The 22,873-nt window shown below is 31.8% G+C and overlaps 1 protein-coding gene across 8 annotated transcripts in view; it reads right to left on the bottom strand.

Moving 5' to 3' along the window:
- Positions 1–14,738: 14,738 nt before the first annotated feature.
- The window catches only part of LOC134711530 (uncharacterized), a 35,840-nt gene continuing 27,705 nt past the window's right edge, over positions 14,739–22,873 (bottom strand). For all 8 annotated transcript variants that reach the window (XM_063572169.1, XM_063572172.1, XM_063572170.1 and 5 more), the window contains 7 exons: positions 22,344–22,478; positions 20,070–20,260; positions 19,037–19,388; positions 17,848–18,544; positions 16,879–17,230; positions 15,882–16,206; positions 14,739–15,177 (listed from right to left, as the gene is read on the bottom strand). In XM_063572169.1, coding sequence (XP_063428239.1) covers positions 15,010–15,177; positions 15,882–16,206; positions 16,879–17,230; positions 17,848–18,544; positions 19,037–19,388; positions 20,070–20,260; positions 22,344–22,478 — 2,220 coding nt within the window. In that variant the 3' untranslated portion in view covers positions 14,739–15,009. The remainder of the gene's footprint in view (positions 15,178–15,881; positions 16,207–16,878; positions 17,231–17,847; positions 18,545–19,036; positions 19,389–20,069; positions 20,261–22,343; positions 22,479–22,873) is intronic.

Genomic DNA, 22,873 nt, shown 5'->3' with positions numbered 1-22,873 from the left:
ACCCACAGTTCTATACATAAACAGACTTTCATAAAAGTAGGAGTCGTGAAATTGCCTTGTCAGGTAATCGAGATACTTTCTATGTCAAATAAAGGCAACAGTAGTATACCGGTGTTCAAAAGTCAAATCGATTGAGATAACTCAAATCCAGGTTACAAACTAAAACAGAGGGAAACACAGCAGCTATTAGAGGAAAACAACATGTCAAAAGAAACACAGAGGTGCAACAAAACACAAACGAAAATGCAAAACACGCAGAAATGAACTATAAGATAACAACTGCCATTTTCCTGACTTGGTACATGACATTTAAAGAAAAAAAATGGTAAACGAGAAATCTTCTATGTAAAAATTCATGTACATATTGAAGTAAGTTATTTTAAACAAACAACCTGGATAATTAATATCAAAAGACAACACTGCACGATAAAAATCACAATTTTAGTAAAATTTGCTTAAGATAAAAGCGTTAATTCCACACAAGGGTAAAATATAAATAGCACATCTCTACAAATCAACAAATAGAGTATAGTATGTTTCATTTGTCTAGGGAACTATTCACTTATTATGAGCACATTGTCATATTAATGCCAATCCATTAAACAATCTGTATAGTCGTAAATTATTTATGACACAGGGGTATATTTATATCAAAGTGTTGTTTATAACGGTTATCAATCGAAAAACTTAATTAAGACCATCTATATGAAACCATAAAAACTAAAAAACTTTGAAAATATCGTAACAGTTAAAGAGAAAAACAACTGCTGACACCGTAGTGAAAAGTAAATATTGGGATACGTTGTAAGGTCGTCGTTAATCCGGGGTAAAGTTACCCTTTTAGCTTGATTAAAACCAATGAACACCAACATCAAGTTGATGATCAAATAAAATCATTGGGTACACAAATACGTTTTAAAAATATGAAACGAACGGAATTTTGCACATTTCGATCAGTTCCCTGAATTAACATCCAAATGGAACACTGTTTCAAGAGGAAAAGCTAGTTTCCTCAAAGTTAAATGACATCGTAGAAGTTGTAATATCTTTGTAGAACAATTTTCATTCGTATACCTATATTTTCTATTTTATGACTTTACCACTGAATCAATAATACTTCCAACTAACATTTTCTAAAGAGGGATAACTACATAAGCTTAAAGGGTTAGGCATTTCTCAACTGTCTATTATTATCAAAGGTACAAGGATTATAATTTAGTACGCCAAACGTGCGTTAGGTCTACATAAGACTCATCAGTGACGCTCAGATCAAAATAGTTATATAGCCAAACAAAAACCAATCTAATTAAAATATTGATCTCTGATTACGTTATAAATAGTATAACGTAATCAGATATCAATATTTTAATTAGGTTGAACAAAAACAAAGTTGAAGAGTATTGAGGTTCCAAAATTCAAAAAAGTTGTGCCAAATACGGCTAAGGTAAAATTTGTCTGGAATAAGAAAATCCTTTGTTTTTCGAAAAATTAAAAGTTTTATAAAATTTATAAAAATGACAATATAACTGATATTCATGTCAACACGAAAGTGCTGACTACTGGGCTGATGAAACTCTCGGTGATGAAGCGTCCACCAGTAAATAATTATCAAAGGTACCAGGATTATAATTTAGTACACCAGACTCGTGCTTCGTCTACATAAGACTCATCAGTGACGCCAAGATCGAAATAGTTATATATCGAAACAAAAACAAAATTCCAAAAAGTTGTTCTAAACACTAGACTTCCACAGTAGATTGCTATTTAGATCGTGTTCAGGGTTATTATTTCATATACGTACTCCAGTTTCCAGGTCTTATTTAAATTCTGTATCACTAGACATACATCCCAAAGATGTAACAAATTAATCCAACAAAAAAAGACCTGGCCTTGATAACTATGACTTGCAAAACACACACTGTTATACTAATTAGTTTTCTTATTACAACTGGTAATTGTTTCTTCTCTCACAGACTTTTCTAACGAATTAACTGAATTATGTATGCTATGTTACAAATTTTGTGGGAGTGTTTGATATGCTTTGTTTGTTAAATTATCCATGTGTTGTTGTTTAATGTTCCCTAGATGTAATATTGTTTAATCCGATATATTACTATTGAGTAGTATACCAGACTTCCACAGGATATAGTGATTAGATAGTAATAGAGAGACGAAAGATACAAAAGGGATATTCAAACATAGAAACCAAAGACAGACTGTCAACGCCATGAAAAACCGAAACCGACGAAGAGACAACTCTACAAGACATACCAAACAAAACTAAATACTGAGTATCACTTACCTTAATAAAACAGGGGGATCTCAGATGTTACAGAAGGGTAAGCAGAACCTTCTCAACATGCAATGCCCGTCGACTCAAATACAATATATTATATGGTTATAACAAAATGAAATGACTTCAAAGTCGAACATTATCAATGAACTAAAAAAAAACTACCATATGACCATACTTTATCTTGTCCTGTAGAACTATCAACTCTTTTAGAATAACGTCTCCTGTCTATTGTCTAAAGCATGTTGTTTAGCCAAAGTTTTGTACCAACCAGTTATATTTGGAGCGCTGGTCTTCTATTAACATTTTCTGCATATATATGAGTTTGTGGCATTTGCTGTTTGCTGCGTAATATTTAAAGAAGATTGGAAAAGGCAATAACTTCATCATCCTCTTAAGTACCAGGATAAACAAAAATAAGGGGATAGTAGTTTACCAATGTTCAAATCTCAGACGTCGATTAAGAAACACCAATCAAGGTAAACAACACAAACTTAAGAAACACCAATCAAGGTAAACAACACAAACTTAAGAAACACCAATCAAGGTAAACAACACAAACTTAAGAAACACCAATCAAGGTAAACAACACAAACTTAAGAAACACCAATCAAGGTAAACAACACAAACTGAGGACTTCTTAGGAACTCAGAAAGAAACCAGACAGGGTGCGTTTATGTGAGCCATAAATAAAGACATCAGTAGTATACCGCTGTTCGAAAGTCATAAATCGATTGAAAGAAAAATCCCTGTAAAAACTAAAACTGAGGTAAACATCAATTATAGTAAGAGGAACAAAACGAAACAGCAACAACGCTGAAATGAACAAAACACAAACAACAATGCAACACACAGAGACACGAACTATAAAAGTGATCTATGAAAAGTGTCCACCCAGACGCGTGAAAACAGAAAATGTATATCTAAAAGTTTGTCTTATGCTGTGAATAAGAGTCCATTCAATAGCACATAATTTAATCATAAAAAAACGACATATTTTACCGATAAACCAAATCACGAATAAGGTGACCGTAAAACTTCTTCAGAGTGGATTTCAGTCGCTATTTATCACAGTGTGGGAACGGAACTGTACGGTTTTCTAATAATTTGGTCATTCGGGAGACTGTCAAGCGGTGCTCCGACATTCGCAAAATAACAAGTTGCTTGATGGAAACTTTGACGAACTCTTATGTTACTATATAACGTTTCTGCTTCAAAATTTGATAGCTTAAACATTCTTTATGTAAATATGAACCAATAAAATAATTAGAAAGATATATATGCATCAAAACGTTTTCCTTAGAATGGTGGAGCTCCGTGTAAAACGATCAAAATTGTCACACAACAGCGATCAAAAATGTCAAATAAACATCGAAAAATCAATGTTTGCTACATGAATTTTCACATGTACCTTTTCTGATATATAGTCTTACCTGTCTGAAAGTTTCAAAGTCATTGTCCTAGTAGAAATCCAAATATATTCATTTTCCCCATGTCGGATATTTTTATTGATTGAACAATCGCTCGAAAGTTTACTGTAATATCACTCGGAGCCTTCCTGTACACTCACTCGGAGCTTTCCTGTAGAATTTCTTGGCCAAATCTATTAAATTCATTGTATATGCATTGCATTGGTTGTTTATTGCTGTCCTATTATATTCATATATGGTATTTGAAGTGAAAATAAGCATATAACCAGTTATTTTGACATTTAAGATTCTATCAAGGAACCCTTTTATTGTGACTATATCAGAGACAAAAACAAAATGTGTAAAATAGATATAAAAAAGAAGGTGTGGTATGATTGCCAAAGAGACAACTCTCTACAAGAGACCAAAATGACACAGAAATTACCAACTATAGGTCACCGTACGGTCGTAAACAATGATCAAAGCCCATACAGCATAGTCAGCTATAAAATATCCCGAAATAACAATGTAAAACTAGAAAACTAACGGCTTTTAATGTAAAAAAAATGAACGAAAAACAAATATGTAACACATAAACAAACAACCACTGAATAAGAAATAATACAAGACAAAAATAAAAGGACAGTACAAAATATGTTAAGAATCTAATTTAAAATGAAAATGAAAATGATCCTCGTACAAAATAAATATTTATGTATTCCGAAAAGGTGACTAGATTCTCTGGAAGGGTAATTATCATATTTTGAATTTTACTTAATATATTATTTACCAGCAATTTAAAAAAACACTATAAATACATGTTTGAATAATACAACAAAGAATTTTTCATCACAGGATCGGGATATTGTAACAAGGAATTCGAATGTAGAAGGGTGGTAGCTAACCACTGATCCTAGAAAAGACACGTAGATCTATATGTCAAAAAACATGATATTAGAATTAGAAGATGTGGTATAATTTCAAATGAGATGTCTGATTATTACATGTTATAGCTACTGGTTGAAAAAGCTCCAGTAAAATTAAATTTTATCAAGGATGAGAGAGGACTTGATATCTGAAAGACAGAGTAAACACAAAATCCTTCAACATATTTTTTTTTTATATCAATGTCACGATTAAGGAACTTTTCAATATTCCCAACTATGGCATCCGACAAATGAACGAAACAGTTGGTTTATCAAACCACATTTATATCTTCAATATTAAAATAAGGAGATGTGATATGATTGTCAAAGTTCAAAAAATAAATGGATTTAAGCAATTATAGTCGGCTATAAAAGGTCCCAACATGAAACATAAGAATAAATACATTTCGAACTTAACTGACGGCCTAATTCATAATAAAATAATTTACCAAAAACATATATGACAGACATGAACCAACGACTCTTGACTTGAAACAGGTACATAAAGAATTTGGCAGGGTTAAAAATGTCTGTGTGCGCTCATTTCTCTCCAAAACTAGCACAGCATAAGACCAAACTATAAAAAATCAGATGAATGATCGGATCATCATGTGTGAGGGTTCCGCAGAACCCAGTGTCTCGCCTACTTTGGCTGTTAATTGCAGGCTCAACAAAAAAGAGGAAACAAATCAATGAAAATATTCCCCTTGATAATATCTTTTGATTGTAAATAAGAAGCTTCCGTCCAGGATCCAGGATAGATAATATGAATCTAAGAAAGGTAAAAAAAACTTTAACTGCAGATTGTATGTAATGTTAACTGGAAGAAAAACTAAGTCCATTTATAAGTAAAATGTAGATAAACAGAAACAAAGTTTTAACAAAATGTTCTTCTAGATACTAGCTTTTGATCATAAACAAGCATCTGTCTAAGTTTGGTACAAATCAAATATCGTATAAGAAAGTGATTAAAATTTTAAAAACTTTAACCACAGAGTGAATTGGGTTTTTTTCCTGGCAGAAAATCTAAGTCCATTCAAAAGTAAAACACGAAAAAAATGGACTTAATTTTTTTTCAAGATTTACTTCTGGATACTATCTTATGATCAAAAACAAGCTTCTGTCAAAGTTTGGTACAAACCCAGGATAGTTTAAGAAAGTTATTAAAATTTGAAAAACTTTAACCACAGAGTGAATATAATGTTTCCCGGCAGAAAAACTAAGTCCATTCATAGGAAACTTACGGAAAATATAGAATTCTATTTTTACAAAATTTACTTCATGATACTATCTAATGATCACAAACAAGCTTCTGTCCAAGTTTGGAAGAAATCACGTACAGTTGAAGAAAGTTATTAAAATTTCAAAAATTTTAACCACAGAGTGAATATTTATGGACCCCGCCGACGACGACACCGACGCCGACGGAATGTAGGATCGCTATGTCTCGCTTTTTCGACTAAATGGATTTTTGGAGAGAAAAAAGTTTGTTTCCAGTTTTGGGAGAAAAAAATAATTTGTTTTTGATTCTGAGCTACCACTCTATGTAATACTAAAATTGAAAGAAGGAATAATTTTCGACTTGCCTAGATTGTTTTACGACGCATTCGGAAAAAAAAGTTTGCCAGAAAAAAAAAATCAATAGCCCCCCCCCCCCTAATACCTTAGAAAAGCTTGCTTGCAAGCTGGACCGTAGAGTCATAACAAGGTAAAGTATGTTACTCTCCTTTCGGAGTAGTCTAATTGGCCAGACGATGAAAAGAATAGCTCCAAACTATTGTACAGGAAGGCTCCGAGTGATATTACAGTAAACTTCCGAGCGATTGTACAGTCAATAAAAATATCCGACATGGGGAAAATGAATATATTTGGATTTCAACTAAGACAATGGCTTTGAAACTTTCAGACAGGTAAGACTATGTATCAGAAAAGGTACATGTGAAAATTCAGGTAGCAAACATTGATTTTTCGATGTTTATTTGACATATTTGATCGCTGTTGTGTGACAATTTTGATCGTTTTACACGGAGCTCCACCATTCTAAGGAAAACGTTTTGATGCATATATCTTTCTAATTATTTTATTGGTTCATATTTACATAAAGAATGTTTTAGCTATCAAATTTTGAAGCAGAAACGTTCTATAGTAACATAAGAGTTCGTCAAAGTTTCCATCAAGCAACTTGTTATTTTGCGAATGCCGGAGCACCGCTTGACAGTCTCCCGAATGACCAAATTATTAGAAAACCGTACAGTTCCGTTCCCACACTGTGTTTATGAAAGATTTGAAATTGAAAACCATTCAGACATAATCAAGACAATTAGTTTACGACAGCCTATATAGGTTGTTTGTCTTTTTCATTTTAGCCATGGCGTTGTCAGTTTATTTTCGATTTATGAGTTTAACTATCCCTCTGGTATCTTTTGTCCCTCTTTAAAGCAGATCTTCCTCAGAATCTTCTCAATGCCAAAAATAAATTGAACATCACGCAACAATCTTTTCTGTTTCCTTTCAAATATATTGATGATGTCCTGTCCTAGCGACATTGAGATTTGGTATACTACCAAGACTTAGAAGGTCTAATTTGGATCTTGATCTTTTCTTTGATATTGTCACAGATGGACGACTTCAAACTAGAGTATATGGCAGTTGTGATCGTTTCAATTTCTAATTTTCAGCAGTATTATGCCAACTGTTCCACCATGTGTGATTTCATATCTCAACTGCATCAACAGAGTTACGAGGAACGACTAAAATCGAAACAACATTGATGTGTGTTACCTTCACCATCACGAATCGGTTGACTGTTGCGATATGTATGTGTCTCAAATCACTAATGATACTAGAATGTTTCCACAGCCTCAGCTCTTTGGAGATACCAGTGATCATCTAAGCTGTACTGATTGTAACTTTTTGACTAAAAATGATTCGAATTGTGGTGACACATGCATGGCAGATGCTTCTCACAATGTCGACGCACTCGAACTCGCTCGTTTTGGAGTTCATGTAATGACCCAAGTGTTTGTATAAATGAGTTGCCTTCTGAATCGATTTATGCGATTTGAACTTTGATAAATTAATCAAATATTGCCTTAATGTGTACACATTTTTTTTTATCATGTTAAGTTTATACGATAATTGTAGTAAAGCTATATAAGTTTAGAATTCTCAACATAATATCAATGGTTAGTCAAGATGTGCAACATTTCACCGTGTGCATTCTTGTAACTATAGTATCCCTTTCCGAATTGAGACATTTTGACGAAATGTGGATGTACATTGATGGAGATGCATGCAACGCAGGGGACGTCATTCATGTTCACAATTAAACCAGCAGGCCCGGTCATAAAACTTTCGAGCATGATTTTTGTACTCAGACCTGAAAATCAACCAATCAAATTGCTGGATTTCATGTTTCGAGCATGATTTATGTGCTCCGAGCACTGAGCAAAGTTTTATGCCTTCAAGGCCAGGTGTCGCTTCTTTTCAAATTATGCTATTCCCTCGGTTTTTGAATGCTACCTGATGTGTATTTTCTTTGAACAGCGGTAAAGTAGTGTTGCATCAATTTAAAAAACCTGACCATCGGTTGCCTCATAGAACCTCTTAATCGAAACACTTACATATTTGGTTTTGATGCTCTTTTACTCCACAAGTTCATCGCAAGGATGTCCCATTTGATAATCAAAAAAATTCTAGAGATAACGTAGGACTAAAAATGATACCACTATGATTGGAGCTAGCCGAAACCCTGGATACACACAACTATGGATCACTATAGTATACTGCCATCAACAATGATAAAACCCCTATACTGTATAGTCAGTTATGTAAAAAGGTCCAAACATGACAATTCAATACATGAAACAATTCAAATGGAAAACCGAATGGTCGTATATGTAGCAAACCTTTAGTAACTTTGTTCCTTTTTTTCAATTGTTATAGATCAATAAGCACAGCTTACTGTATCAAATTTGTCCGTGATCAATAAAAAGAAGCTAGCATTATCCTTTTACCTCACGTTAACCTATAAACTTGATTTCACTCAATAAATCAAAGTTAGGTGACAGTATGTTAACTGCATTGACACATTAAACTTATAAACAAGAGAGCCTGAATCGCTTACCTTCAATATTTTTGTTTAAATCATTCATCAATGATTATTTTTGCTTTTCAGTGTGTGCTAAAATATGCCATTCAAATATTCTTTGTATCTGTCATATTTTCTTCACACAGTCAGGCAAAAATAATGCATTTTACCCCTAGCAACATTGGCTATTTTTCTTGAAGTAAAATGAAATGAAAGAACATTTAAAATTAATAATAATTAGAGTTATCTCTCTTTGCATATTTTAAGTCAGTGTGTAGAAACCCAAAAAATAACTAAATCTATATAAATTAAGTTAATTATCTCCCTTCAAATATTTTAGACCAAGAATATCTTCCTTTATGCACATTCTCTGGTCATGTACTGGGTCTGTGTAAAGTTTAATTAATATTGCTAGTCATTTAGGAGGAGTTGTGCTTATCTCCCTTGAAAAAAATCTTACCAGAAATATCTTCCTTCATGTACATCTACAGATTGTGTACAAAAAACTGTGTAAAGTTTCATCAATGTTGATTAATCTGTTTAGTAGTTGCGCTTACAGACTTGTTGCCATTTATAGCTATATTTAACTAAGTAAAATCAATTATCTCCCTTAAAATAATTCCGACCAGAAATATTTTCCTTCATGCACATCCTCAGGTTGTGTACTACAACTGTGTGAAGTTTTATTAATATTGGTCAATCCATTAAGGAGGAGTTGCGCATACGAGACATATGGACAGACAGACGGACGAACAGGGTGATTCCTATATTCCCCCCCCCCAAACTTTGTTTTTTGGGGGGTATAAAAAACACAAATTAATACAAGTTACCCTAAGGATTGTTAAGTTTTAAGTCAAAGTGAAATTGGTTCGGTAGTTTAACTGAAAAAGATTTTTTTAAGTTAGCAAACAATGAAAAATTGTGTAAAACTATTATTAGAGGGAAATAACTCCTAAAGGGGTCAACTGGCATTTTTAGTCATTAAACTTGTTTGTAGATCTTACTTTGATAAATATTTTTGTTGTTTACAGTTTATCTCTATCTATAATAATATTCAAGATAATAACCAAAAACTGCAAAATTTGCTTAAAATTACCAATTAAGTGGCAACAACCCCACAATGAGTATCGATTTGTCTGAAATTTCAGGGCTGATAGATCTTGACCTAATAAACTCTTAAACTCCTCAACATATTTGCTCTAAATGCTCTAGTTTTTGAAATACAAGCCAAAAATTGCATTTTAACCTATGTTCTATTGTAGCCATGGCGGCCATGTTTTTTTTACAAAACACGAAAAAAATCCACAAACTTTATACTAGATACCCTTAGAATCATTTAGCATAAGTTTACCTGCAATTGGTTCAGTACTTTCAGAGAAGAAGATTTTTGAAAGTTAACAAATATGATGAACAAATTGTGTAAAATTGTCTTTAAAGGCCAATAACTCCTTAAGGGGTCAATTTACAATTTTGGTCATTATATCTTATTTGTAGATCTTACTTTGCTGATTACAGTTTATCTTTATCTATAATAATATTCAAGAAAATAACCAAAAACTGCAAAATTTGCTTAAAATTACCAATTAAGTGGCAGCAACCCAACAATAGGTTTTTTGATTCCTCTGAAAATTTCAGGGCTGATAGATCTTGACCTTTTCATCACTTTGACTCCCTGTCACTTTTGCTCTTACTGATTTAGTTTTTGAGATATAAGCCAATAAAGGGCTGCCCTTAAGCGCATGATACGCCTGGTGCTCTTTTAACTTGTCTTTTATGCTTTAAATGAATTTATATGATCAACTAGAAATAGTGTGAGCCCTGTCAAATACACCCCCCCCCAAAAAAAAAAATAATAAATAAAAATGCACAAAAAAATTGGCACTATTAAGGCTACCTCAAATCTAACTAAGTTTGTTGTCTTAATTTTTCATCCATACATAAAATTTTGTGAAAGTGTTAGTTATTGTACCAAAATTGGAAAAATCCCCCCTTTTTTAAGCAAAAAAATTCATAACACGGAAATGTAAAATCTGAAATTTATAAAAATTGAAAGGGAGCTTACATCAATAGATATAAACAATTCACCAAAGTTTCATGGACATTGGTGAAAGCCTTTTTGAGTTATTGTCCGAAGTGTTAAAAATCACCCTTTTTTATGAATAAAGCTCCACAAATCCAAAACTTCAAATTTGAAATTTATAAAAATTGAAAGGGAGCTTACATCAATAGATATAAACAATTCACCAAAGTTTCATGGACATTGGTGAAAGCCTTTTTGAGTGATTGTCCGAAGTGTTAAAAATCACCCTTTTTTTATGAATAAAGCCCCATAAATCCAAAACTTTAAAAAATCTGAAATTTATAAAAATTGAAAGGGAGCTTACATCAATAGATATAAACAATTCACCAAAGTTTCATGGACATTGGTGAAAGCCTTTTTGAGTTATTGTCCGAAGTGTTGAAAATCCCCCCTTTTTTATGAATAAAGCCCCATAAATCCAAAACTTAAAATCTGAAATTAAAAAAAATTGAAAGGGAGCTTAGATCAATAGATATAAACAATTCACCAAAGTTTCATGGACATTGGTGAAAGCCTTTTTGAGTTATTGTCCGAAGTGTTGAAAATCCCCCATTTTTTATGAATAAAGCCCCATAAATCCAAAACTTAAAATCTGAAATAAAAAAAAAATGAAAGGGAGCTTACATCAATAGATATAAACAATTCACCAAAGTTACATGGACATTGGTGAAAGCCTTTTTGAGTAATTGTGCGAAGTGTTGAAAATCACCCCTTTTTTTATGAATAAAGCCCCATAAATCCAAAACTTAAAATCTGAAATTAAAAAAAAAGAAAGGGAGCTTACGTCAATAGATATAAACAATTCACTTAAGTTTCATGGAAATTGGTGAAGGTGTTTTTGAGTTATTGTCCAAAGTATGGACGACGGACGGACAGACGGACGGACAGACAACGGTATACCATAATACGTCCCGTCCCGGGCTTATAAAAACTGCATTTGACCTCTATGTTCTATTTTTAGTAATGGTGACCATGTTTGTTGATAGATAAAAACTTAGGATACAATTTATAAACTAGATACCCTAAGGAACATTCAGTTAAAGTTTGGAAGTATTTGGCCTAGTAGTTTCAGAGGAGGAGATTCTTGAAATAGTTTATGACGACAGACGACGGACGACAAGTGATGGCATAAGCTCACATGGCCCTTTGGGCCAGGTGAGCTAAAAAGGGCTATCATAGTTAAGTTGTGTCATATCTCTCCTTAGATATAAAAATTAACAATGAAGATGGTGAAGACAAAATTAGTGTTTTTGATTGGGTTTTTTTGTTGACTTATGAATTTTGTATGCCCCTTGTGATGTTCCAATTCTTTTTTACCTGTTTTGACAGATATTATGCTGCATAAAACTGTCAACTTGTGAAATTGGTGTGGACTTTTTTGATTCATGTGTTACCCGTAGAAAAATGATAAGAATATATAAAATCAAACTTAATTTGTTGTTGGTTTCCAGGATATTAATGATAATACATGAAAGAGTCTCATTGTTCAATTTTGATGTTTTCTATTGTGTGATTATTAACTTCAGGAGTATCAACAGTTGAACAATTTGGAGTTGAGCAATAAAAAACCTCAAACACACCATTTTCTATCTTCAGAAAGATGACATCTGTTCTTGAGAAATAATTCAGTTATTATTGTCAGATTTTGAAATATTGAATTGAAGAAATATTTGTTTTTTTCTGTTATTGGACTTAATAAAGTATAAAAAAAAATGTGTTATCTTGTTATTACATATTTTATTCACTTTCATGTGATGATAATCACACATTGTTTTCATATAAACATAATTTTATAAATATAAATTAGATATTTACAATGTATAAGGAAGTGTTAGTCATCTTCTAGTAATGTTTATAAATGATAGATTGAACACAATATAAAACTGTTTGTAATTATAGTCAAAATACATCATAACACTCTATTAAATACCCTTATAAAATATATACCCATTTTATGCTTAAGCTAGGTTAAAATCTATTTTTAAATACTTTGAAATACAGACATGAGTTTAGCTATGCATTTCTTTTTGTTGTCACTTATATAACATAATCTTATCTTATGTTCTGAAGTTTTGCATTAGAACAAAACAACTCACACTAACATAAAATTTAAGCCAGCAATAGGAAGTACACCACTAATTCATGGTCCCATTGCTTTCTATGTTAAATTCCTCCGTTTCAAGCAGGCACACCTCTTTTATTTTAAGTTCAAATAAAGTGGCAATCATTGCATGTCAAAGCAACACCTTCTGGTGTCCTGTACTGAAAAAATCAACATACCTTACATTGCATATAAGAAAGAACTGGTTCCCAGAACTTCGGATGTACCAAAACAGGTACTTCCGATCTGACAAAAAGGCAAAATGTACCCTTCTTTTTAAATTTCATGCCATTTTTGTATTGTTCAAATTTATCAGTCAAAAATTGTTCTACAATGATCACCAGTCATGCAGCTTTCATTTGATACCAAGATTAATAAAATATTCTAAATATTTTGAAAGTTATGTCCATGCGTAGGAACTATTTTGTGTCAAATATGTACTACTTTCTGGTATGTGCTTTCTGGCCGGGCCTGAATTAGTGGTGTTACACCTATAACAGAACCAAACTTGCTATATTGACTTGTTCATTACTTTTTTTCATTCTATGATCTATTTCAAGCAATAAAAAACATATGAAGCTTTAGTCCAAAGACTATTTTATTACTTCAAAGCTCAAATTGGACTGGTAGTAACATATGGGTTATTCAAAGAAAACTGCATATGTATATTACCAGTGGCCAATATACTTGTTTTATTCTCAATACCACTGTTTTATTTATTAATTTCTATTAGAAAAGCTTTGAGCTGACTAATAGTCATATTTTTATCAGAGGTTCTTCATTACATAAAAATATATTAGTCCAAACTTAAGACATAAATGAGAAATTATCCCCCCTTTTTCCTTGAAATTGGAAAAAGGCTTTTTTTTTTGTATGAACCATAATTCTGTGGTAAAACATATATTAATAAGAGCAATTTAAATATCCCTCAGCTAGATAACTTGCTAAACTGGTTCAAAATTGCATGTACAGTGATATTTTAGAATTCTTATATGAGTATATACCATTTGCCTAGATTGTAAAAGGCTACCATAAGAAAAACAAAAAAACTTGAAAAATCATAAGATTACTTTGACCAAGAGCTATTCTTTTCTATATACAAGTCATAAAACATATGTTTAATTAATTTCAATCAGAAAAAATGCAAAATTAAGAACTTGGAGTCAAGTCTTAACTGCAGGCATGTTGTATGACCATAAAAGGCTAACATACTTGAGTATGCCAATTTAAGAGCTTAAATTTCCCATAAGCAGGACTGTTGACCCCAAAAAAATGATTAGACATGATAACTAACATCATATTTGACTTATTTTCATTGGAATAGGTACAACTTCTAAAAATTGGATTTCTGGTGATTTTCTGTAATAGGAAGTACACCACTAATTCATGGTCCCATTGCTTTCTATGTTAAATTCCTCCGTTTCAAGCAGGCACACCTCTTTTATTTTAAGTTCAAATAAAGTGGCAATCATTGCATGTCAAAGCAACACCTTCTGGTGTCCTGTACTGAAAAAATCAACATACCTTACATTGCATATAAGAAAGAACTGGTTCCCAGAACTTCGGATGTACCAAAACAGGTACTTCCGATCTGACAAAAAGGCAAAATGTACCCTTCTTTTTAAATTTCATGCCATTTTTGTATTGTTCAAATTTATCAGTCAAAAATTGTTCTACAATGATCACCAGTCATGCAGCTTTCATTTGATACCAAGATTAATAAAATATTCTAAATATTTTGAAAGTTATGTCCATGCGTAGGAACTATTTTGTGTCAAATATGTACTACTTTCTGGTATGTGCTTTCTGGCCGGGCCTGAATTAGTGGTGTTACACCAATAAATGGTCCCAAAACTTACCAAAATTTCAATAATTTCATTACTGTTCTTTATAACAGTACCCTTATACTTTTATCTGTAAAATATGATATTTACTAATACTTAAACGAAACGAAAAATAAGGATAACATTCAAAGGGATCCAAAATAGTTTCATACTTTCAACGAACTTTCATATAATAAATTTATTGCAAGATTTTCTAGATGGATTTTAGGTTTATTTCCCAATATTCCTTTGCTATATTTGGTTGTTTTGTCTTATAACAATATGTGCTACACAATATAAATATTGAAATTTTCTTGTCTAAAACAAAGTTGTGCCTCTTGTAATATTCTTAGTCGAGGTCCCATGGGCACACCAATCTTCTCTAATCTTTCTTCTGTCATGTATGGCAATTCTATCATTCCTATGTGCTCTTTTTCAAAATTAACTGAGTATTTCTGAAAAAAATAAAGAATGTGTAAATATATAATCTTTTTGATTTTTTAAGCTGCAAATACTAAATGAATGCATTAGAAATGAAATTCATGCATGCCATTTTGATTTCAAAACAATTTTTGCTTCCAGGGTTTCTCATTTTCACCTTATATAAGAGACTTGATTTTAATGCCAACTTGAGCACTGAGCAACAGGAGACGGATATTGTGCCATTTAGAATATATACATTTTTTGGCTTCAGCCAATTTGCACAGTTTAGTATGATCCACGACTATTTTTTAGCTTCTCAATGGCATATTTAAGTTATTTCATATGCAGTATGCAAACCCTTCCTGAACTCTTGATACTACATTTTCCAGAGTCTACTGTATTCCCAGTCTTAGTTCGTCTAGTACTACCAAAATTGGTTTAACTTTCTAATCTTGTCTACCCAGTCAGGAAATTACTGAGAATAAACTTTTTTCGATAAGAACCATCTTACCTTAGCTGTGTTTGAACTAAATGGTAACTAGACCAACTAGCATCTAGCTGTCTTACCTTTGTTGGAACTTGCAACATGTGATATTATACCCTTCTTAAATGGTTTGGCTTGACATTATAAATTGCAGGTTGAAGTTATATTTAAAAAGTTCAGATTTCAATTAATTAATGCACTATTTTCATTTATAGGGAAGGGAAGAGAAGGTAATATATAAATTTTACTTACTTCATAACCTAATTTCTTCAAGAAAATATTCAATAAAGGAGGTTCTTGACCAAAAAACTTTGTCAGTTTATTAACTCTTCTAGGATTGGTCAATGAAGGTACCCAGCCTCTAAATCTCTCAAAGTCATTTTCATAAAAATTTCCAGCTCTGTTCTTTTGGCTTGCCATAAATTGCTCTTCTTTTAATTCCTGTATTTCTTTCCGTAATGCATCAATTTCATGTGTGACAGAGTTATGGGACCTTAATTCTGAAGACAGATGTGCTACACTCCTGGCAAGAGTTACCACATGTGATTCTAGTCTCTGAAATCTTTTATTAATTGCTCTACAATAAAATTAATGTTAAAAAATTAAAATGAATCAATAATAGTATTATCAATCTGACATTTACTTTATCATGGTACTTTTAACCGTTTTATTAAAATATCTGTTCTTGAACAAACTGATCTCAGAAAATTAAGGCACATGTACATTGTATATTCCTTGTACACATGTACAGCTTGTCTTTCATCTACTGCTGAATCATTTATTTTCTTTGGCATCAATTTTTTTACCCTTTTTTTTTTTACATTTTATTTTTGATATTGTGAACGAAATCTGGAAAATTATCATGATTTTTAGAAGTCAAGGTCTGTAATTAGATTCAAATACTGGAAGCGCAGCCATTTGCAATGTTTATGAAGCACCTGCTGTCCAAATTTCTTAGATTTTAACCTATTTAGAATACCTTTTGACATTAATAAAATGTTTTACTGTCTTCCTGTGCAAGTAGAAGCAAGTTAGATAAATTACTATGTCGGTTAACAGAAGCCTGTGTCAAAAACAGGGTCGGTTGATACCATTTTTTTTGTTGAAAATCCAATAAAAAAATTAGGGTCAGGGCTAAAAACCAGAGTCGTTCATGTTACCAGACACTCAGATTTTTTTTTCTAGGCCTAAATACTATTTAAGCATTGATTTGTACTTTTATTTCTTTATCTTTTTTTATAAAACTTACTTAGCGTCTCTATGATGATGATGATGAGGTCGTTGACTTCCAGCACCAGATTTGAACTTCCTTGATATGGGTCTTTGCAAAGAACTTGTGTCAGAACTTCCAAGACTCCATCGTCTACGGGACTTTACCGTCCCTATGTCTTTTTCTGTTCCCATCTGATTAGACATTTGTTGATACATTTCTTCCAGATTGTTTAATTGATCTCTCATTCTATTCATATCATTTGAAGCCAGATTTTCATGCATATTCATGGGTTCTGCATCATGAGAATCTACTGTTAAAATTGTATCCTCAATGTCAAAGGGGAGATCACTCTCATTTCCAGATTCTCTGACATCACTTAACATACCAGCTACAAAAAATACAAAATTGTAATAAAAGCACCAGTAACTAAAACACTAACTTCATAATATAGCACATGGTAAAGTATTTCACAAGTTCTTTAGAAATTTGATGAGATATGCAGTATTTTGTATAGACAGTGGATGTTGAACAGCCTCAGGTTGTATTGCCATTTTCTGATTTTAATTTAGAATACAAAGAGATCAATAGAAGCCTTATCATACCTTCTCTTCAGCAAATACTTGTTTTCAATACTTCTAAATGTTTGACTTGTACAATCACTGATATTGTATTATTACCATTTAATAGTGTATTTCATTATAAAATATTGAGTTATCTCCCTTCTCACATTACAACTTCAAACTGAAGCTACATTTGTGTAAATACAACCTGGATGAAGAATCCTCAATAAAAGGTAAGACAGATGATTTTTGTTGACAACAAAAGGGATTTTGACTTTTATTTTATAACAAAGAACTTTGTAAGAACTCTTGAGTAGAAGAAAAATCATTTAAAATATCTGAAAACATAGTACAATCTAAAATGTATCTATCTATCTGCAAGCATAGCAAAGAAAATTATGGAATAGTGTATTAAAGAAGAACAATATAACATAAAATTCCTTACCTTTTATTCCAGAAGATACATGTTTTGATGTCTGTTTCTGTTTTGATTTTTTATCTGCCCTATACGTAAACTGTGATCCAGATGCTCGCCTTATTCTTTTTTCACCGTTAGTTCTTGTTGCAGATGTCACTAAATCTGGAGTCTTCGTAGAAGACAAATGAGTAGCACTATTTGAACGTGGAAGTTGAGGCGATATCTGTGGACTAGATCTATTGGAAGAATAATCTGAATTAGATGCTGATAATGGAGGTAGAGGTGGCGTAACAGATCGGGATGACGGTTCCGAATTGTAATCAAATATACTTGATTTCATATCTAATATGTCCCGATCATCATCAATATCTTTGTGATTATGAATGTCAAATGTTGAATATCCTTGTTTCACTTTTGCCGATTTTTCACCATAATCAGGATATTTTGATGACGGTCCTAGAGCTATTCCAGGTGGAGATTGTGGCGATGAAGGCGATGATGACACAGACAGTTTTTGATTTGATGTAGGTTTTCCAAATGTTTGAAATGACACATGATTTGACAGTACTTTATTGCCATTGCCATTGTACTGAATTGAGGTATTTGACCCTTGTCCTTGTGTGCCAGCACTTGAACTTTGTCCCAACGGACTATGTCTTCCTCCTTGACTAGCACCAGGTTTATTTGAAATCTCATTATATGGAGGACTGGACGGAAATTTCACCTGAAAAAATTCAATATATTCTGATTGAAAATATTATTTAAAAATATTCAACAAGTTTAAAATGTAATTGGTGCTTAATATCAATACATTTAGAAATGAACAGATAGCAATGTTGACATTTGAACCAGAAAATCAGTTTGAAGAAAGAATGTTATAGGTCAAAGCTTAAAGGTGAATTAGTCACAATAAGGTAGTGAAAGATGTAGTGCATTTCACAGATGATGTTTTGTTTTGCTCTTTCATACAGCATGTTAATTCCATGTTTTGAAACAAATACTTTTTTTAAAATTCTGCCTCCAGGTGATGGATAATCTCACTGTGTAAAAGAATCATTGGTGATCTTTGACCTTTTTTTTCATTTTAGTCGGGTTGTTGTCTCTTTGACACATTCCCCCTTTCCATTCTCAAATTGTATTCTGAATATAAAATGTACTACATGTGTTAAGAAAGGACAAAATTGCTGTATATAAAAAGTCATTGTGATGTACTTACATGAAAATGTGATGGATAACTGGACGGCTTTGTCTGCTGGTCCTCCATTCTACTTTGATGTATACTATGAGGATCATCAAGTCTATTTGGAAGTACAACATGGGGCATTGGATCCTCTAGTCGGGAGAGACCATGTGGATCTGGACGGACCTGAGGCATACTATGAGTATCAGGCCTAGTATGTATGATCCCTCGGTGATCAGGAAAGTTTTTAGGAACACCAAGTGAATCTGGACGGACATGAAGTTGATTTTCTGATGGGTATGATGTTGGTCCTCTTGATTCTGGACGTATTTGACCTCCATATAGTTTATTCCAAGCATCTCTTAATTCAGATCCTGTTTTCATTCCACTGTTAAACAAAGTATAAAAGCAAGAATATATTAAAAAGATGTCATATTTTTTTTTTTAAAGTTTTAAAGTATAAAGTGTGTGCATAAGCCATATCATGAACCTTTAAATCACATTCTTACTTTCAAAAGATCAAACAAAAAAACATTTTGATGGTATGTAAATAATACTCCATTATTATCGGTAATATTGAATTTTTAGTGATGTCATCTTGATTTTTCTACATGCATCAACATGAAGAACATATAGAAGTAGAAAAATAATGTATCTGGAAAAAAGTCACATAAGTCACACAGCATAGCTTCCAAATTATTGTCAATATGAAGCTATAATTTTAAATATTGAGAAGCTTTGTTGTAAGAAAAATATTAATATTTTCTCATATGTAAATCAATGTGAAGAGCATACATTTATGAAGCAATCCAGAATTATATATAAGTGTCACATCTGAAAATGTTTCACATGTTATATCTTACAATATGAAGCTCTGGTTGTAGTTGATAAGAAAATTGAGACTGCAATGTGTAATGCTCACATGTAAGGGGGTTTACCAGAATATGCTCACTCTTTGTTGGAGCAAGGTAAAATTAATAAAATAAATGTTTAATTTTGTTAATAAAATAAAAGTTAAAAGTAAAATATCAGAATAAAACAACCTAAACATCAAAAAGATTCTGTTTACCTGATAGGAGGCCCTAGATTTTCTCTGCTTCTATTGAGCTGCATTTCAGGCATAAAAGCTGGATTATCCTGTCCTCCTGGTCGTAAAGGTCTGTCAGGGGGTCCGCTATGTCTGACTGGCGACTGGTCTAGTTGTCTGTCTATCAAGGCATCTGCTCTAGAACCTTGCCATCTTTCATTTGGTCTGGATGGCTACAATATATTTGAATTACATTATTTACAACACAATGCTATTTGTTTTCGTTTCAGATTACCAGCATTTAATTTAGAAGCAAATGAAACCAAAACGATCATTTCTTTTCAAGTTTTACTCAATGATTTGATATTTTTGTGGATTATATATTATACTTTAACAGACTATTTCCAGATCAAATATTATTTTACTGCATTGAAGTTTAAATTAGGAATTTGATTGTATCACATGGTGTAATGTTCATTCAAACTTTTCATTGTTGAACACCGAAAATAAGAGAGTCCAATTATACTGTGCAAAGAATCCTAGTTCAAGTTTACATGTCTAAAACCATTAAAATCAATAACGTTTTTTGTATTTAAAAAGTTCACTGCACTGTAAAGAAAAACACTCTATAGATAAATTATATAGAATAGCTTACAAGTATATATCTTTGTCAGTTGAATACACACAATCTAACAATTTCTCAAGCAATACATGTATCACAACAAAATCTCCTGATAGTATTGACAAAACAACAGCTTACCTAATTAAATATTTGAAGAATTATGAGTACCTTATTCAAATCTTCTGATAATATTGAATCTTCCAAAGACATTATAAATCAGATGACAGTTGACTGCCAGAATTGTTTATCTTTACTGAAGTCATACACAACGCTATGTATCACCTCTATAAAATGTTCTGGATATTTAATTCTTAAATCAATACATGTAATTTTTAATTGATTTTAAAAGTCATAAAAAGGGGTATGACTTAATCATTCATAAAATGCATTAAGACTTTTAAAAATTTTGAAGTGAAGCATTAAGTTAGGAGTAGGTTGTTTACTACAACCTTTGAAGTCTTTGAAGTAACCCATTTCCTCTCACTCTCTTTTCTTTTTTAAAGATTCTTTTCAACCTTTCTATTCTAACTATAAACTACTATAAACCTCCAAATTTATAGATATATATGCAAATCATTTCAATCACTATGTGTACCGATCCTTCAAAATTACTAACTACTTAAAAACCATTATATTCCATTCAGCAAAGAAATGCTATACTTTCATTCTTACCTTTTCCTATAAAAGGAATAAATAAAATTTACAAGAAATATATTTAAGTACTACTTTTCTTGAATGAGTAAATGAATGGATGAATGGATGAATAAAGACGGAAACTAACTTTCTTGATAGAAGATGAATGAGGGAAAAAATGGATGAATGAAGCAGAAAATATATTTTAAAAAAGTATATTCATTCAAAAATGAATGTCTGAATGAATGAATAAATAAATGATAGAATGAGACATATTTATTATAGTGGAATAGTAAAGAGAACACAATGAGGAAATATAACCATGAAATCAAAATATATTGTGTAACCTTGAACTTAAACTGATAATGCAGACCCCAAAGTGGAATAACTGAAACATGTATGTTGTAGATAGAATTTATGTGACCCTCATTTATGCGTGTACTTGTAACAAACAAAGATGTGTTCAAATTTACAAACAAACTTATTAATACATTCTTATGTTTAATTTGATCAGAGGAGACAGTTATAGGTTTTACTTCCATCTTACGTTAATATTTCTCATACTAAATTATAAACGCTAAGAAATTTATTAAAAAATAGAATGGATGATCAAAATATAAAACTAACACACAAAAAAATTATATATCTAAAACACCTAATCACTATCTATTCCATTCCGGATAAGTTCTAAAATTACACAACTTTTTCATCCAGTTGAAGCTATCTGGGACCCTGTTTAAACAATTCACCATGCATGATACTTTTTATTGAGACCTGTTTAAACTACTGTAAATACTTCAAACAAAATATTTTTTCACTTCAATTTTAATTTCGAAAAAGGGGATCATACTTTATCAAAGTTTCTTGATGATCACTTTCTAAAGTTTTTCCTCCCTCAGTTCACTGCTGATGACCTCCATTTTCAGCCCGCGTGACCTAAACAGGAAGTTGTATAAATGACTGTTTTTCCGGGAATGGACTAAATAGCGATAAGGTGTATTCTTTTCTTTCCTTTTTCAAAAAATGAACTTTTGTTGTAAACAAATACTATATAGACTTACAATGTATGTTTGTTGACCTTTACCACCATACTTTGGGATGTCATTATAAGGTCTGCCTGATTGGTCAAATGGTATAGCACTCTTTGGCCTCGGTGGAGGTTGTATCAATTCTCCATCTTCAAAACTTTTATTATTCTGAAAAATTAAATGCAACATTGCCTATTATGTAAACAAAACCAACCAGATACTGAATATCTTGTAAATAGCAATTGAATATTACATGGATATAAACCATAGTTCAATTTGATTAAAACAAACAAATTCCACCCAAAGATACACTGATACGTCAATCTTAGAGGGATATTAGATTTAGGATTAGAATTTCTTTAATCATATTATGTAAATAAAGTTTTCTGTGATCGGTGAAAAAAATCCATATTGACAAAAGTGTCAGGTAAGTGAAAACGTATAAGAAACAAGTTGTTGAGTCAACAAAATATATTAGTGTGTCATATCATTTTTTTTTTCTTTTTTCTGCATATGAAACAATAAGGATATCAATTCTAAAAATTGTGTTCTTGACAAACATG

Source organism: Mytilus trossulus, chromosome 3 (genome assembly GCF_036588685.1).
Source record: "Mytilus trossulus isolate FHL-02 chromosome 3, PNRI_Mtr1.1.1.hap1, whole genome shotgun sequence".
NCBI lineage: Eukaryota > Metazoa > Mollusca > Bivalvia > Mytilida > Mytilidae > Mytilus > Mytilus trossulus.
Note: the sequence above shows the minus strand (reverse complement) of the source record. Positions and strands in the feature narration are given on the sequence as shown.